Source organism: Thermobia domestica, chromosome 16 (genome assembly GCF_964235325.1).
Source record: "Thermobia domestica chromosome 16, izTheDome1.hap1.1, whole genome shotgun sequence".
NCBI lineage: Eukaryota > Metazoa > Arthropoda > Insecta > Zygentoma > Lepismatidae > Thermobia > Thermobia domestica.
The window spans coordinates 180,405,341-180,425,502 of NC_137469.1; the positions used below are offsets into that span (position 1 = coordinate 180,405,341).

The 20,162-nt window shown below is 33.9% G+C and overlaps 1 protein-coding gene across 4 annotated transcripts in view; it reads left to right on the forward strand.

Annotated features, from left to right (window-relative positions):
- Nucleotides 1-348: 348 nt before the first annotated feature.
- LOC145673524 (uncharacterized) overlaps nucleotides 349-20,162 on the forward strand; it is a 70,742-nt gene continuing 50,928 nt past the window's right edge. For 3 of the 4 annotated variants that reach the window (XM_081743305.1, XM_081743306.1, XM_081743303.1), the window contains exons 1-2: nucleotides 349-653; nucleotides 10,398-10,947. In XM_081743305.1, coding sequence (XP_081599431.1) covers nucleotides 10,472-10,947 — 476 coding nt within the window. In that variant the 5' untranslated portion in view covers nucleotides 349-653; nucleotides 10,398-10,471. The other variant, XM_081743304.1, reaches the window with a different exon arrangement.

Sequence of the window (20,162 nt, forward strand, 5' to 3'; positions counted from 1 at the left end):
ATGCAGAGTCTTTTTTAAGTATGATTAGAACCATACGAAAGAGCTGATTACTGCAGGAAACATATGTTAGTCGAAGTTTCTACTATGACACTGATCATTCCAGAAAACGACTCTGCATAAGGTCCACAATATTTTTTAAAAAATGATGAAGACCAAAAATACAGAAAGTCATCTTGATTCACAATCACAGAAGTTCACGAACCACTAGGTTTTAGCACTAACCACCAAATGGAAAATTTGCCCACTTAACAGGTGCTCGAAACCACCAGATTTGGTGGGAAAACTACTGTATTGGCAACGCTGGAGAAGAAGAAGCAATTTACTCTCTTCCCCGTGACGTCACACAAACACCAATCAATTCACATCGCCAAATAGTGTCAAACCACCTAATATAATATAGAATGAAGATGTGGCGAAGATGAGGAAGTGTTGAGTATTAGATAATTAGGATATATACACTCGATCACATGAAAAATTTACTTTTAATTTTAAAAACCTCCTTGTGAGATACACAAAAGCAATTTTACATTTGCTGCTGATAGGATGTGTGTCTAAGGGTCGTAATTTGTTAATTATTACTTTTTTTTGGAGAAGAAGAAGAAGAAGAAAATAGGAAATATGCTGACGTGAAATTAAATATATTTATAAATCAGGTTAGTGAATCACTGGAAAGATTTCTTACTCTTACGGCCCTTCTCATTGTTCCATAGGATTAGTGGTGTAGTTTCGCTATACGGATCTATAGATTGTAAAATACACAAAAAAATATGCGGAAGTGTTTATCTTGGTCATTTTATTGGTAATAGTATACATGAGAGGTAATAGTATACATGAGAACCCCCTGTCTTCCGTGCGCGAGGATACTTCATTTTATATATTTATACGTTACAAATTAAATCATTGCGTTGTCTTCATTATATGTGCTTAACATTCTATTTTTACTTTCTAGAATAAATTTTGTTGATTTCGATTCGAAAAATGTTAAATATTTTTAAATTTATATCATGATGCAGACCAAAATCCTTGTTGCATATAATGTAATGCGCTATAGCATATAAAGTACAAGGGCAAATAGGTACGTTTTTTTTTTTTTCGTATCAGTGGATAAGTAAATGAAAGTGGGTTTGTTACCCCCTTTCTAAGTTCGTAGATACTCAATGAATAATCCCTAAAAGTATGAGCGTCCAGCTTCTTCTGGAACTCGGACGGTCTTACGTATACTATATCTTTTCGCGAGCAGAATCCAACAAGCCCCTGCAGGTTTTCTAACCCGTTCCTATGCCTAGCTCTACTACCAACGCGTCCTGTATACAACGGGTCCTCATCATCTTCTGTGCGCGTGGATACTTCCTACTGTTGCACTACGTATAAAAATGATTTTATTACATTTACAAGTGGTAATAGAACACGCAAGAAACCCAGATCATGTTGTATTCACACTCCAACATGAAGTGTGAATACACCGTGTTCTGCGTTTCTTATGTGTTCCATTACCACTTTTACATCAAATAAAATCATTAGTGCAACAGTAAGAAGCATCCACGTGCACGTGACATGCGATATGTGTTTCAAATGCCCCACATATACACAACGTACAAGGGCACATTATTATTTTTCGTATACTATATTTAAAAAAATCCTAGAAAATCATCTTTACGTACAAGGGCCATTTCAAGAATGCAATAAAAATAAGGGAGGGAGTACCAAGCGAAAACGCGCACAGAATAAGTACAAGGGGCATATTATTGTTAATCAAGAAATATAAATCATTGTAAAAGTTAATGCCTACAATGACCTACTGAGCAACATACAAGTGCTTACCGCCCACATGATGAAATTTTCTTAAAATATTAAAATGTCAATCCACAGAAAAGAATGACTCATTAAGTAGAATAAAACACTCTATTAGCAACATTTCAAAGCACGAATATAAATACAGATAATAATTGTACATCTTACATGTGTTTCTACTGCCATTTTATTAGATGCTTCCTCCCAGCGTACTTCCATCTACATTCAGAAAACAAAGCACAAAATACATAAATGTGCGCAGAACCATAAAAAAAATGGCAACTCCACGCAGGCGGAACCTCTAGCTAAAACTGCAGGGCCCACAAGAAAATTCCCGAAAATGCAAATTACCAGTAAGTGAAAATAAACAACAAAAAAACAAACTTCGCGTTGCGTTCAGCTCACAAAAACATCTACGCAATGACTCCAAACCTTCACGCAAACCTTTACGGAACAAACCTTCAAAACCGGTAATCAATGACGGTGGACCTGCTAGTACTGCATACAATTCTCAAACAGTTGAACAGAGTACGCCGTCGATCAAAATAAATACGGAGTACGATGACAAAGGTGAAATACGTCTCTTGATTTTATATTCGTATCACCAGGAAACGGAACGACACTCGCTTCGTTACCCCTATTTTACCCTTAGTTGGTAACATCCAAAAAATAAGCTATAACAGTAATATCCGCCTGAGAGACGGACACACACAATTGAGACGTTTGAAGCCAAAGTGGTGTAAGTCAGTTTCCAATAAGGTATAGTTACACCCAGAGAATTCATTTTACGTAACAAAATTCATTAACTGAATAGTGAAGCACGTCTTAATTCACTTGTGTATGTACCCATGAGTTCAATACAACATGCGTCACTGCTGAGAATCTATTTCTAAGCATATATCTTGTAGAATTTAATCAACACATATTTGTATCTCCATAGAATATGCCTTCTGGGAATTAGAAATGATCTGATTAAAACAAACACACTGCTGCTGCAGGATTCTTTCTTTTTCTTAGTTCACGAGAAGCTGTATCGTGAAACCTAAGAGCCACCAGCAAAACTTTACATCTTTTGAGAGAGACGGTAGCACGAAAGCATGAAGTCCAGTGCAGTCAGTTGAAAAAACTGACACCAAGTTTTCAAGCACTGATTTGAAAATCTTAGCGTGACATAATTAAAATCTATTTCTTGGTTGCTGACATGACCAGTTGTGGATAAATGATCTTGTTCAGGAACATACGAATCATCGGATCTGTAATCATAATCACTTTCTGATTACAGCCATCTCTAATTGTTCTATAGCCAGTTGTAGTATAGCCCCCTACTCCTTTGTGGTATACCTTTTCTACTTGACATCTTAAAATATTGATTTTCGAAACGAAAAAAAAAAAAAAACACACACACACACAAACATTAATAGTTGTCAGTATAAAGTAATATCCGTCACTTAGACGGACAAAATATATTACCTTTACAGTAATATCCGCTTGCGGGACGGCGTATAATAACTTTATATACTTCGAAGTTTGCGCGACCACCGGCACGACACGCGACCACCGGCACAAAACATCATGGTCAACCCACAACTAAAGCATAGGTGAACTGTCAGATCAAACCGTGAATATGCGTACCAACTCTGAACAAAAAAATATCGTGTATCCGCCTGGGAGACGGATATTACCAACTAAGGGTTAAGTTCCTAGATGTTCAATGAATAATCTGTAAAAGACTTCACTTCGTGCGTCCTCGGGAAGTCATGAGTACGTTACGTAATCTATTAGTCCTTTCTCTCCCGATCTTGCGCGTGTAAGATCTTTGGTTTTCCTTACTTCACAAAATACAGCTGAGCGAGCGAAAGCGGTTAGAAGCCCCGCAGGTCTCGTGTTCTATCATTATTTCGAATCTTGAAGTATTATCCGATGAGAAACTTAAATTTGCTTGTCTCATCACTTTTACTGTTAAAGAGTGCTATGAGAATGAGGATATTCTGTAAAGATTTACTGAAATGCGCGATCACAAATCAGTCAGTATTTCATTCAAAGTCTTTGTTTGACCAAAAATTGAATATTGCTCACCTACATGGAATATGGTCTGTTTTTCAAACTTATTCCGTTTTGATTCTGTCTTTAAATTTTTTTTCTTTGTCATTGCCAAACAAAGAGTACCATTATTGCGTAGTCTTAAACAGAGCTCCTGAGCAAACTCAATATTTAGACTACAGTGAATTAACACACATGCTGGCGTATTTTTTGTTCCTTCATAAAATTATCAAAGGTAGAATTAGTTCCAAATTAGTGGTCTTCGTTCGCGACATTAACGTACTTTCCCGCTTTACTCACAGTTACTTGCGTATGTAAACCCAGATTATCAATTATACAAAGTTCCTTACACCTTAGGCTATCACCATTGTATAATATTTTGTCAGATGTTGATACTTTTGAGGGATAAACATTTGAAAACAATTTTAAGTCTGTAAATATGGTACATGTCCTATGCGTATATAAATATTTCCTTAGTAATTCTTTTTATTTAATTTTTTTTCTTTTTTCTTGTTATTTCTTATATACATTGTTTCAGTGTAAAGTATGTCGTGATTTTTATCCAAAACATTTTAAATAAATGACAAAATTTATCACAATTTAGACATCGGTCAGGAGCCGTGAAACGAGTTTGCGCAGATTATAAATGCTATCCGGTAGTAGTAACAAACTAAGATGTAAAACACAAACGAACTTGTGGTGAGTATATAACTTGTGCGTGGTTAGTAATCATTTCTTTTGAAGTACCAAAGTTCACCCTACCGAAGACAATTTGGTCAAAGTTCAGGGCACCCAGAAACAAAGTGACACCATTTATTCCCTTACCGAAAGTTTTAACTAACATCAATTAGTGACTTTCAGTGAAGGAAAACAAAATAAATAGTTTCGTTAAGTTTTGGGTTAGTTATGATAATGGGCACAAGTTATGCCATAATCTTGCATCAAAACAGATGTTTTACTGAGCTGCGCGAGACAAACACATACAACATATTCATATGTGACATGAAAATAAACGTTTCTAGATATATGTTTTATGGCACCTGAAAAAATATCTCTTCAATGACATATGCAGTTTACTCACTCTTAACTTTCCTTTCGTTTGATTTTAACATAAACCAAAATTTATTCCACAGTTATTGAAATTTTATTTTCACGAGCACCCAAGGAACATTACACTATTTCAAATACTTATTAATTGATCTAATTCAGCTTTTGGCCTTGGTAAAGGTTACGAACGCAAGAACCGGCGGTAAAAGGCCTGTGGAATATTCGAAAGTTTTACCTGTGGTGAGAATTCCTTTGCAGTTAATCAGTGTGCTGCGCGTAGATGATCACTATTGTGTCTTTTATAAACATTGTTGGTCGTGTGTATTCCTTCGGATTGCGGTGCTCTTCCTAACCTTAGCGGATCTTCAAGGCGAGTAGAATCTAAAACATTACATTATTAAAATAGTAATGCAAAGGACTTTTACGTTATTTAACCACTTTGTGGATTCTTAGCTAAAAATTTTGTCTACGTTTTTTTCTTTTACTTATGATAACACACGAGAATATTTTTCTTTTTACTTCATGTAACAAGATGATATCATTTGGAATCTGCGGTAAATGAATATCAATACGTAGGGTCTTTCTCGGTTCCAACAAAGGATAACTAACGGATATATTGTTTCTGTTAGAGTTAGTTCCATTGGAATTTAAACATTCTGCAGTTAAATATGCTTCTGCTAAATAAATAATATACACAAAACAGAATTATTAATACTTATTCACGTGATAAACTCTCAAATATCCCACTTAGTCAAATACTAATAATTAGGACAATCATAAAGCATAAAAATCAGTGAAAGCATAATGGAATTTTTCACCTATGGTTGATACCATATTTCTGATTTTGACCACTTTGCATATCCAAGTTTGCTAATTTAATAAGCATAATAAAGAGTAATTTACAGAAATAAAGCATAAAGCATAATAGTTAATGCCTTTTATTCCAGAACCTTGTTCATGTGTACATTAATGAAAAATTGTTAATATATTTTGTACCGAAGAAAAGGAAAGATCAACAAAGGCTGTTATAAATGCTTTAAACAATGGAAATGAACTGCCATTTGCGCTTAAGCGTAACAAGGGAAAGTTCGATTATTCCTCTCCGCACCTTCCGCTGGGAAGGACTTTTTTGTTTCTTCACTGTAAAAATAAAATCTTCCAGCTTTACGTCTGACAGTAATGGCGATTAGGCTAAAGGAGACGGTGATGGTGAGAGATGAGTGAAATGAAAAGTGGGAAGAAAAGGGCGAACCCCGAGAAAACCCACGAGCACGGTGTTTGTCCACCACAAACTCCACGAGATGCGAACTAGGATCGAACCAAACACCCCAATCACCTGAAGTGAATGCTCTACCACTGATCCACCGCACCCCCTTTGCTTACCATGTGTTAAAAGGCAGATAAGACTGTTTGTGCTTATTCCAAGATAATGATAAAATCAATAGTATATGCAACATCAGAGGGCAATAGAATTTCCACTGACCATTTCAGAGTAGAAAGTAGTAATTTTTTTAGCACTCTTTGTTCTGAATTCTTAAATATGAGAATCGTACTGTGCAGGTGCATGTTTCTTCTTCGAAACACAGCTTAAGGGTAAACTGTATAAATGAGGTAGTATGTTGTACTGATGTAATTTTTAGTGGGAAAAATGAAGTTTCATATACTTTTTTCAATGCTTGTGTAATAAAAGCGAGTAAAATGTACACATATGTAATAGAAATGGGTAAAAATGAAGTATAATTCAAGGAGCGGCATATTAAGGCATAATTTAGGAAAAAGCATAATAAAGCATAATGTAAGGAAATATAAAGCATAATATACAGCTGTATAAAACGTAAAGTTGGTTGAACTACTAATTATTTTTCTAAAACAAACAAACGCAGGCTTCATTACAGTAGTTGGTATATTTCATAGGTGGGTGTTTAAGAACTCATTCTTGACTCAAAAGCTTTACCAAAGTTGCAGTAAAAGTAGTGCAGACGAAATTCTCGGAAGAATGATTTAACGGGAAGGTGATCCAATGATGAGAAATAAAATTGCGTGTACAATGAAATCGAAATCCATAGAGCAAAATGCTTTTAGCATCATTTATTCCTTCATAAGTAGCCACTAAACAGCAGGAATGCTATGTAACTGAGCCAGGCAGTTCGAATCTAGTGAAACCGTACGACAACTCAGGTGTGCATCCGTAGGAAGAAGACCTGCATTCGCTCATACGCGATAACTGTAAAAGTGTGTGAACAAGGTTTTCTGCAGAATGCTCTGCCATTTTCTTAGAGTAATGTTTAGTTGCTTAAGGCCAGGTTTTTTCTAGAATGCAAAAAATTACAAGTTCGCTAATTTCTGTTAATATTTGGTTAGGTGAAATTCTAAATATTTGATCCCCTTCTTCCAAACATAAATTTTTCATATTAGAACTATTAGGTCTCGAAACTTAGGAGTGCAAAAATTATGTACACTCATGTACAAAATTATTGGCGCATATCTATAAATATGTTGTTGCAGAAATATAATTTGACAACGAATTCTCGGGGTATTTCTTATAACATTGGTATGTGTATAATCGGCAAAGACATGTATGTGGAAAATTTCATGTGAAAAGAGCAGTAAATAAGAACAATAAAACGAAAATTAAACTTTCTTGTCTATTTTGTAACATTTTATTCTAATTTTCCGTATTTATAATTGTTTTCCAATGAAATTTACCACAAACATACATTTCCCAATTATACACATAGTATCAGTATTAAAAGTACTCTGCAAAATAATTATCAAATTATATTCTTACGAGAAGACAGTTATAAATATGCGACAATCATTGGAACGAGTGTACGATACATAACTGCAGAGCTAAAGGTTTCCTCTTTCTTTTTGTATATAATGTTATATATTGGTAGAGTATGGCAATATTAGAAAGTGCACTACTTATTGGATAAAATTGAGAAATAATAATAGAACTAATAATAAAAATAATAATTTAGCAAGACAGACATGCAAGAACGAAGACTTGTATTAGATTACATCTACTGTATTGTATGTATTACTAATAGATTTTTAAAAAAAATATTTTCACTCTACACTGTATCGATTCACGAACTTTTGTCATAAATTAGAAAAAAGCAAGTTTCGTTAGATAGTTCGAATTTTGTGGTGGAGTTTTGTGTAAAGTATGTTTTCCTGAGATCAGCTTAGTAATTGAATACGTTCAAAAGCTTTCTGTGTGAGGCCTTTCGTTTGTAAAGTTAGTCACTCGCAAGTAATTTTCACATACTCAAAAGGAATAGTTTGCTGATTGTATTTCTGTTGTACAGTATACAAATATCGAAGCAAACGATTGGAATGTATGAAATAGCTCTGCATGAAAAAGAATTCTGGCACTTTCCCCTAATTCCTGTTCCCCATTTATGAGTAAGACATCCACAAACAAATTTTCTCGACATTTTTGTCGTAAGAAAACATCAACATGGCTTTCTGATACACCAATAAAATAGTGACGAACGCTTCCGCATTACCTAGTAACTAAATTACACTATTTGAAATCTAAGTATAATCCAAAATTGCTAGGTGAGCTCATCCGTGGCTAAGCAATTAGCGTACGCTCCTTTGGCGTGGGAGACCCGGGTTCGATTCCCGGCGGGAGCTCATGTGGTTCGGATTCCACGTTAATCAGTAGGTCCACGTCTCATATAGCCTCGCTGCTAAGAGGGGCGCTAAACTAAAATCAACTCAACCCAAAGTTGCTAGGATTTCTGTACAAATATGAAAGAGAACAAAATACATATTGATTTGAAAGATGTTTCTATGTGTCATCGAAGTCTATATTTTCGGCCGCTCTGTGTATATACGTAATTAGCACTCAGTGTTAATATGTCGTTCGAGTAAGTAACTGTAACAATTATGAATTTAGAATGATTCTCTCTGAGATTGGAACAAATTCTGGGAGAATACTGGTAACCCTGGTTAGGTTGTATATGAAAAAAAAAATCGGCTTTGGGCATTTGGTAGCTCTGGCAGATGGCATGCACTGTGTCATGAAAAGAAACTTCTTTTACGGTTTTGGGAGAAGTTTGTGTAACAACTTTTTTTAGAAAGTACCAAAAGTTACGTTTGGCTCGCACCAATATTTATAAAACACAAGTAAAAGAGTATTGTTTATTTGTAAGTTAGAAAAACTGGCCGTGCCAGTCGTAAAGAGGAAATAAAAACTATTTATGTGAGTAGGCCTCTATTTTTGTAAAATACATTTATATTGAAAATTTCACTAAGTAAAACGTTATATAGTTCGGTTAATTAAAAAAAATAGAATTTTTCGTTAACACCGATGTACCGATAGCACTGTTCAGTGTTAAGATTTGGTGATATTGACGTTGATATTTTAAATATTGAAAAATATAATTACATCGCAAAACAAAAATACTTTGAGAGTGGATATCGTTTTGTGTCATGTTTCAGTTCAGTAATGTATATCGTTTACCTACGCGCGTAATATGTTTGTTCTTTCAGTAATTTAACGTAGGTATGTAATATACTGTAAAAGGACTAAGTGAATATTTGTCCCATTACGTCCTATACAAGAGCTCTCTAGATGCACTTTGATTCGTGTCAGCGTCTTCTGTGGGAAAGATCCGTTCAACTCTGGTAAGGAGTCATGTTGTTAGGACCCATCATTAAGGCATAAATCCATGTTTCATGTAACATTGGTACAAAAATGCACGCCATACACCCATACAACTAAAAAATACCATAAATTACTCGAAAAAATATCCAGCGAAAATTAAATAATGGAAAACTGGAAATACGGAAAAACGGCAAGACATGTGAATTTAAAGGCAACAAGAGGACAAAATAAATTTAAATAGAAGTTACTAGTTGTGATGTATTTGAGTTAAGACGAAATTTTGTAGAGAACATGTTAATTTGTATTTAAAATATTAGAGTAGGTGCTGAAAATGTGATCCACTTTTAAGTGAAAGGTATGTATCACATTGCTTTCATATACTAATCTAGAATTATAAGCTAGTAATGTAATTTTAGTATTGGCATTTTTGTCTTTATGCAACAATGATCGTACGTTGAGAATTCGTAACTTTATTCAGAAAGAAATTAAAAAAAAAACTCACAAATCCTCCTGCGGGAAATTGTAGGTGTAACAAAAACAAATATCATAATGTATATGAAACAAAATACTGCCGTGTAATATACTTGTATGTAAATTAGAAAAATATACTATGTTTTGCTTTAACAAGATAGAAAGGAAAGAAAATAACGGATTTTGTATTTCGTTATTTCGGTACATTTTTGTATTTTCGGTAATTAAGTATATTGATAGTTTTGTACGAGTTGTACGAAAATTTCGGATACTTTAAAATACTAGTTTCAGTACATTTTACATCTTCAATCTGATCCCAAAGAAATCTGCTACCAAATTTCATTTCATCTAAATGGAAATTATCGTTATTTTCTCGCGGCATGTTCATAAATTTTGTTTAAAGTAATAATATTTCTTTTATTGTTTTCAGATTTGTTTGTTTCCCTTTAACATTCAATACTGAACTTTAAAATCACCAATTTTAACAGTTTTCATGGTTGCAAAATGTCTTTTCATTTTTTGAACTTCCCTAGTAATAAAGTTGAAGTGAAAACAGAAAACATGCCTATTAAAGTTGAAGTAAAAACAGAGAAGGAGCCATTTGAGGAATGTAGTTATATACTATGCGCTAGTAACAGTAATGATAATAAAGATCCTCTTGCAATATCTTTGGAATGTAAGGAACGAGAAAGTGCAATGGAAGAAGAATATATCGCTTCAGTAAGTAATAAGGATAAAACAATATCAGATTGGAAACTCACTTCGGAAGAAATATGTCCCGTCAAGTGTTCATCAACGGCTGAAATACTTATAAACAAGAAATGTTTCCAGACTATCATCAGGCCAAAATCACCTGATTTTACTCACAACACGGAACAGTCAGGGAGTCACATCTTTGCCACTATTGTAGATCAGAACAGTGAGGAAGGAGACGTTGAGGAAAATGATCGAGAAGCAGCTGGCAAGCCTCAGGGCCTCAGGTACGTTTAATGTCTTTATTTTACCACACCAGACTTACGTCTATTTAAATATTTATTTTTATCACTTGCAATTCATAATTAAATATTTCTTTTCAGTTTCACTTAAACTGTCGTGAGTTATTCTAATTGCAAACATTTGAGTACATAGAAGAACGCAATTTAATTCTTACAAGGGAATTACTTGAAGTGGTACGTGGGGATCTGCATGTGTAATATATTGTTGTAGGATCTCACCGAGTACAGCTTACATGTGAAATATTTATTTATTTATTGGACACCTATTACAGGAAAAGAATATTCCCATTTACAATAGGCTTACATAATTACAAGCTTTATAAATATTGAAACACACAACAAAAGAAAAAATAAAATAAACATGCAATTAACATTACGAACATGAGAAAACACAAGTAAGAGATATATTTGTATTAATTCCTTCAATAAGAAATGCAAATATACAAATAGAACCTAGTAAAGACTATGAAATCAGCCCTTCGTGACAAAAAATGAATAAAATGCAAACAAAACATTACAAAAATATAAATATCCAAAATACAAATGTTGAAATAAGATTTCTGTCAAGAAGCAGAAATGTTTTCATTTAATAGAAATACTCTTTTAATTTCAAAATACCATAATCAATGTCAGGTTCGAATTGAGAATCTCTCTTAATCAAAAATTATATTTAAGTGTTTTTACATAGACTGAATAAGGCATAGCAAAATCTAAGTCGACATTCTCCTCTATCAGCTTTTTGTATAATCGACAAATTCTCGTAATAGGTGAGTTTAAATGTGCCAATGTTTGAGACCTGTTGCAGATAAAAGGTAATCGATTTCTTAATTTTTTTGATTTTATATTAAAATTCAATAGCTTTAGGCACTCTGAACTGTCGACAATTCCGTTCACTAATTTGTAGAGGAAAATTAGCTGCGAGCGCTCATGTCTAGTTGCCAATGAGCTACAACCAAAAATACTCAGAAGAGTTTTGTACGATACCTTTGCTTCATAAGAATTAATATTAAAAACCTTATAATACAGATATCTGAAAAATTTGTTTTGGATACGTTCAACCTTGTTAATATAGTTTTTGTAATAAGGAGCCCAGACTATAGAAGCGTAATCAAGTCTACTTCTAACAAGGGTATTAAATATAGTTATTAAAGCATCCATATTGTGGAAGTCTCTGGTGTTCCTCATTACAAATCCCAAATGCTTAAAAGCCTCATTACATACTTTCTCAATATGTACATTAAAAGACATCCTATTATTGATAATAATTCCCAAATCATTTACATCTTGGCATCTTTTGATATTTAAATCTTAATCTTATAATCAAAATAAGTGGGATTATTTTTTCTTGAAAAGGTTATTGCAGTACATTTATTGATATTGAAATGCAGTTTATTTTTAAGACTCCAGTTATAACAGCTATTTAAATCATCTTTAAGCTTCCAAACATCATTAGGTTCTCTTATTTGTCTATACAGTTTCATATCATCTGCGTACAATAAGCAATTTGAATTTTTGAGAACAGACGGCGAATCATTGATAAATAATACAAAAAATAAAGGTCCTAAGTTAGATCCTTGTGGCACACCTGAGTAAACATCAAATAAAGTAGGTCTTTGATTATTGAACACCACATATTGTTTTCTGTCTTTTAGGTAAGATGAAATCAATAGAAGCAATTGTTCTGAAAATCCAAAACTAGAGAACTTCATAATTAATATATCCTGATCCAATTTGTCGAAAGCTTTTGAAAAATCTGTATAAATTGTATCAACTGAATGATTATTATTGAAAGAATCTGATATATACTGAACGAAAGTAACAAGGTTTGTAACTGTTGATCTCCTGGGATAAAAACCATGTTGATAAATTGATATATATGGTTTAACATGATTAAAAATTTTATTATAAAGGATGTGTTCAAAAACTTTAGCTATTGTAGAAATTAATGAGATTGGTCTATAATTTTCTATTGCTGTAGGATTTCCCTTCTTTAATATAGGACGGACTTTGCTAATTTTCCAAACATCAGGATAGAGAGAAGTTTTTAATATGAGATTATAGATGTGACATAGAGATATCTTCAGAACTTACCCACATTCCTTAACAATGTACGAAGGAATTAAATCAGGACCAGAGGTTTTAGACGACTTTAACTTTTTAATGGCATTCACATAATCTTGTTCCGTAATGGAATTGATCACAAGACAGTTATTAACATTTAGGATGGGAGAATAATACCCATTATAATTTGGACGACATGAAGAGTAAACGCTTTTGAAATATTGAGCAAAATTATTGGCAATGGCAGAATCAGAAGTAAGTATTTGATTGTTATATACCATATGACTGACTTCTAAATTATTACTCTTTTTGCTCTTAAGGTAATTCCAAATGCATTTAGGGTTTCTCCTTAAGTCATTTTCTGATTTCCTTAAATAAAGTTCGTAAGCCCTATTAATAAGAGTTTTAGCTTGTTTTCATAGCTCCTTAAATTTATTCTAATTATAAACTGAAACATGCATATGTTTTCTATAGTAAATTTTTTCTTTAAGTATACTAACAATTTCCTGCGTAAACCAGCAGGGGTGACGGCGCCTTTTGAATATTTTCTTCTTGGGCACATTACTATCGATAATAACATTTAAAATATTATAAAAGTAATTTACTGCTAGATTAACATCTTTTATAGCAAGTAACTCTGACCAGTTTTGTTGCCTTAAAGAACTATATAAATTAAGGAAATTAGCTTTACTAAAGTATATGCAATACAAGTAGTATGTTTGATACGCGAATAGTGTTATTAAGGTACAGTTGACAATGTAATGAGGGATGATGTTTATCTTCTTCTAATAAGGGATACATATTTCTAGATATGTTAACTTCCAACTCAACACTAGAGAGAACTAAGTCAAGAGTTTTACCATACGCATTCTTTACTGAGTTAATTGATCTTAAATTATGAAATGAGATAAAGTTTGCCAAGGACTTACAGATAACGTCACCATCTAACAAATCAAACGAGCAGTCTATAATTGAAGGAATATTAAAATCACCAACCATAACAATATTATGAAATTGTATATGAACTATTTGTTCAATTTTTTCAAAGAATTCAAGATATTTTTCCACTTTAGTATTCGGTGGAAAGTATACAACAATGACATAAATATATTTAGTTGCTATTTTAACTTTTATACATGTTGCTTCAACATAATTTATAGCAATTGGAATTTCAGTAACATTATAGTTCCTTAAAATTGCTATAAGTGCACCTCCATCTTTGTGAATTCTATCATATCTAAATACATTATACCTTTCATCAATAAATTCATTATTATATATACCGTCAGACAACCAAGTTTCGGTAAAAAGTATTATGTCGAAATTACTGGCAGCAATACGCGTGTACAGTTTATGTAATTTGGTTCGAATACCCCTAACATTTTGATAATTTAAAAAGAACGTCTGATCATTGCTGTTCATATTTTACGTTAAACTTCTGACTTCATCAATAGTAGTGAGAGTATATACAAAGGAGTCATCAGCCTTTTTCCTTAATTTGATATTACCCGCATAGTCAACCCAGAGGAAAGCAAAGTTTTTCTCTCTTAACTTTCCTGGCCTCACTAAAGATTATTCTACGGTGTAATGTTAAACTCTGGTTGACATAAATAGTCCCACCCACTGATAGACCCAGATCCTTACAACTGAGATTTCCTTTCACTTTTCTTTTTGCAATAAATTTATTCTTATCTAATCTCCTAACAAATCTAACAATAATACCTGGTTCTGGTTGGCTGGGAGATTTCTTCCTTGAATGAGGCCTATAGGGGACGTTCCGACCATTTGAACATCAGAATAAGGCAAGCTCCGAAACACCAGGAAACGTGGACAAAATTTGGAAGTATAATGAAATTGTTTTCAGACTTTATATGTGTAGTAAGTTTAAAAGGTAGCTGAATCCGAATCTGACATCAAATGTTTACAAATTAAATAGCGGATTCAACATGGCGGACACACATTACAAGAAGCAAGATGTTGATCTGAAATTAGTCATATAGAGATATTTGACATCGCTATTTATGCATCAGCAACCAAAAGTAAATTTCAAAATGGCGGATCAGAGATGGCGAGCAAAATGTAAACACTGCTATGGAACGGAAAGCTAGTAGATAAGAATTTTTCGTGGTCGAGGAGTACGAATCCAATAGTAAAAGGCAAAATGTAATACGGCAGACAAAAGTTGCAAAATTACAGAATGGACAGGTATGTATCGAGTCAAGCCTGGACTCCGTCTTGATCTCGTCGCGATTTGGAAAAATACATCTCGGTCTCGAATTAGAGACGAAATGGAGATTAGTTTTGGTGTCGGTACCAGCCCTACTGATGAGAGTGGGCATTTGTCATACATATGGCTCACATGTGTACACAGCATAATGTGAAACCGGAAAGACAATTATCAATGTATAACGATGTTTTAACGCGCAATTTTCAATTTCATTGTTCGAATTTTCAGATGATATCTGCAAATAAATGTAACATACCCTACAGACGACATTGAAGCAAGATCTTACATATACAAACTGTACTCGTTGCGAGATTTTCAACGATATATAATGCATGCCGATCATCGCGTATCTTAATGACAAGGGGAGGAAATTTATAGTAAATAAATTTTGTTTATGATAGAAACCTGTACGTATCATGAAACGTTCATATGTGCTATAAAACCTGCCCTGCATTCCGTGCCTCAATTTTGGAATTATTCTATAGCAAAGACGCTCCCTGTTTATTGTAAAACATCACCTACCCGTACTTGTCCCGTTAAGGGCTGTAGGTTTTTCTGCTAAATGTGTAACAATCATATGTCCGTTCTGCACACATTTTTTGTCTTTTTGGTCCGCGACATTGGATCAGTAATATTACGTTTTAAACCTTTAACAATGAATTCGTACTCAGCGACCACAAAAACCTCTACACATTTGCCTTCAGTTTTATAACAGTGTTTTGTATTTTGTATACCATCTTGGCTCCACCGTTTCGAATTTTACCTCTTGGTATTCGATTCATAAGTAGCGACGTCGAATATCCCTATAAACCTAATTTCAGATCCATAGCTCTTTTCTTGTAACTTACGTCCGCCATGTTGTATCCACCATTTGATTTGTAAACATTTGATATCAGATTCGTATTCAGCTACCTTTTAAATCTATATATACCACGCCCCAAAACAATTACATCATTGTTTCCTATTTTGTCCACATTTTATGGTGTTTCGGAGCATGCCTTATTCTGATGTTCAAATAGTTGCTACACCCCTTACAGGCTCTATTGAAGCCAGATATTTCATGTGAGGTGTACTCGGAGAGACCTTTCCAACGATATATAACACATGCTGATCCTCGAGTACCACTCGAAGTATTTTCGTAGTTAGACGTTAACCAGATAAAAGTAGTTCATAGATTAAGTACATAGTCTGTTTATTGAATTGTGGAAGGAGGTGGTAAGTGCAACAAGGCTGATCTCTTTGTTGACCAACTGACCTGGGTACACGCATACCCTAATAATCCGGAGCTCTTTATTGCATATAAACTTATGTTCTTTCAATCAAATTTATTTACATAAAAGACTGAAAATCAAGTGTTGCATGGATTTCTGGGTATATTGCTCACCTAGTCAAATAAATAATTTAGTTAATTATTGATTGGTATTCACATAGATTTTCGTTTAAATATTCGTTACCATTTTGTATTGCAAACAGACATATGCTTTTTTGTTTGTTCCTTTATCTTAAAATGTGGAATACGTTTGACAATGTTATACATTTTTGTCTGACGTATTAAAATAATAAAGTATTCAGTACTAGAGAGTATTAGCCATACAGGTTCCAGGCGTTTTTTTACTTTACAATCTTTGTTTCAGGGTTGAAGTCATTACATTGGGATGTTATAAATTAATCTCGAAACGTGTTTGTTATTTAGATATACTTGGCGGCACTTCGGTGGATTTATTTTTAGCTAATTGAACGTGTAAAACATCGAAATTAAATATCTCCTTGCCGTAAACGTCGCCAACATCTAGTGGCCCGGTAAATGTCGATCGTCGATATGGCGACGCGTCGAAGGATTCCAGCTTGTGTACCGGTAGTTGGAAAGCTTCGTCGAGTCGGAGCAGATATCTAAAGTCTGTATTAAAGTTACGACCTCGTAGCAGCGAGGACTTCATATTGATGGGTGCTTCATCAATTCGTCGCGGAGAATTGCAATGGGACCGACACGAACTATTGCCAGTCATGAGCATGCAATTACTATTATATTTCTTTTCCTGACGATTTGTTACTAAAGTAAGCTCCAGAGGTCAAAACCAATCTGTGGCAGTACATCATGAAGTGAAAAATGTTGTTATATGTACATATAATTATATGAGTCTAGCTGGCAACTGTCGCCGATCATTAGAAACTAAATATGAGAGCACTATGGGATAAAGTAAATAGAGGCGTGCCATTTCGTAATAAAATCACATGGCTAATGCATTTTATCTTATCGTAAACTGATATTGTCTAATATACACGGTTAAAGGAGCACTGTGAGTAATTAAATTAAAGAGATTTGAACGATTTATCCCTGTACAGCCGATGTTTCCTTTATAGGCTCCGTAGAAAAGTTGGAAGAACACAAAGCTAGTAATCATCAGGTTGCTGGTTCGCGCCCAGCGTGGGTTTTTTTTTAACTTTTGTAAAAATGTTTTTTAAATTCAGCTTAATCTAAACAAATCACACATACAGGCGATTTGACTTATTTTGGGAATTATTTTGTGGTTCATTAGCGTTCCGTTGCGTCTCTTCCGGCTGTGGTATAATTTTCAAGCTGGAAATGGGCCCACAGTGTATCGTCGCTGCAGGGCCGCCAAGTTATGGCGAGATGTAGCTAGTTGACCATCGGTGGTCCAACGACGCTTACGGCTTGGGGGACCCTATTAACTTTATACCTTCCAGCTGTTATGAGTAATTATTGCTGAGTGCATAGTAAACATCATGCTTGGAACCCATGCGGTTACTTATTATTATTTTATTATGACCATTTTTATTAGGTGTTGTTTCTTTTATTGTTCCCGGGACTAATGAGGTGTATTGTTTGTAATTTGTTTATACTTAAGTTTGGACCTGAAAATATTTCTTCCATGTTTCTCAATCTTCAGATTTGATTTTTAATTTCCAGTATTTTCTTCTAATTTTTAAATCATCCATCAGTTGCATTGTTCTTCCTGCTCCTCGCCTTCCTTTCGTCTTTCATTCTACAGTAGTATAAAGAAGATAATTTCTTCCCAAGGTGTGTATAATTCAATTGGGCTTCCTACAAAGGAAACTGGCTAACTGCGAAATTTAGAATATGAGTTATACGTTCAATTAATTGTTATTCACGGTTGAAATTGTTTAGAATTGGAAACTGTACCTTTTGTGCAATTTCGCATACAATTCTCACACACTAAGAAAGAAGGCAATAAATTCTTATATGATCAGGTTCTGTAATCCTTATTTCTCTGAATTTCAATTGTAACAATATAACTCTTAGTGAAGAATTACGGATTTTCAAATCTTTAAGTTTGTCTCTATTAGCTCTAACAATAGGAACTTTTGGGGTTGTACTGTATGCATTTTCCTCCATAACATATTGATTTCGTTCGTTTTAGCCGTATGGGAAATATTTTTCTCTACTCAACTTCTCTATAATATTTTTACTATTCAAAGTAGTAGAAGAAGTAGTAGTACAGTTCACTTCGATATTTCTGATGATGACGATCTTCACTCGTTACTTATTGGATACGATTGTTCTGAGATCATTTTCTTTACAAGCCACCACAAGGATATTTGCGTTTTTATTTGGTAAAATGTTTAGACATGGTGCTAGCAAGAAATTTCTCCTTAATAAGTATAAAAATTCTTACTTATTCAGCAGTAAGCGAAAAAACAAAATTAAGGAAATGTTTTGTCTTATTGGTGTAACGTTTATTCTAACTTTCTTCTAGATTTGCGCTCAGTTGGATACTCACGTGCGCACTGAAGGTTCTCTAGGCTATCGAGCTCTAAACTTCAAACTATATCGCGCAAAGGAAATAATTATAAATAAATAAAAGTAATGAATTTATACTAATGAAGAAAAAAGAAAAATTTAAAATGTCAGAACCTTCCTCGCGCCCTAGTCAACCTGGGGAAGCACAGTTCTAGCAGGATAAAACTTGAGTTTATTTTATTTCATACCAAACTATAATCAGAATTTATAGTTATTTATCTTACTAAGCAAGGGAAATAATTTTATTTAATTTCAATGACAATTACTTGGATAAAGAACATAAACAAATTTTATCATTATTGAACTTACAATGTCGTAACTCTCCTTCTTGCGCGGGGAGAAAGAAGAGAACGTGTTAAAATTGTGTTTTGATGTAAATATCTATTAAGTGTTTATCTTATCAATTTGAATATATCACAAAGTCCCAATAAAACCAACATGAAGGCACCTCTTAGATTTACAAAGTACGACTTCTGGTCAAGGTATGGTTAGTTAATTTAATACAATTATAAAACGATTGAATTTATTTAAGCAAATTCAACAAAAGGTTTCAAATTTCTAATATCCTGTGTTACATTTAGTAACTCATAAATTTTCTTTATTAGCGGAATTAGTACTACAAGTGAGTTTCATATTGGATATACTAAAATTTTGTTTCTGTTTAGTTTAAAGATTCCACATCGCAATTCAAATTTATAACATCAAGATTCAAATGAAGAGGGATGATAAACTTCTTGGCCCGCTGACATATATAAATAAACTATTGCAAGCTTCATGTAATATTCAGTAGTGTTGTTTACAAAATTACATACAATCCTTGCTCACTAGCTAATTAATGGCAGAATACAACATGGAACTGGCAGCGATGGAGATAGAGAATGACCGGATCAAAAACTACACTGAAGAAATTGCAACCTTCATTGCGAGCTTGATAACCCGTCCGTTTCAGGTGCAAAACTTCTCTGCATACACACCATTTCTCAATTTAGTAATCGGGGGCCGCGGTGGCTCAGTGGTAGAGCGTTCACCTCTGGTGCTAGGGGTCTCGGGTTCAAACCCTGCTCCCGCCAAGTGAACTTTGTGGTGGACAAACACCGTGTGCGTGGGTTTTCTCGGGGTTCTCCCGTTTCC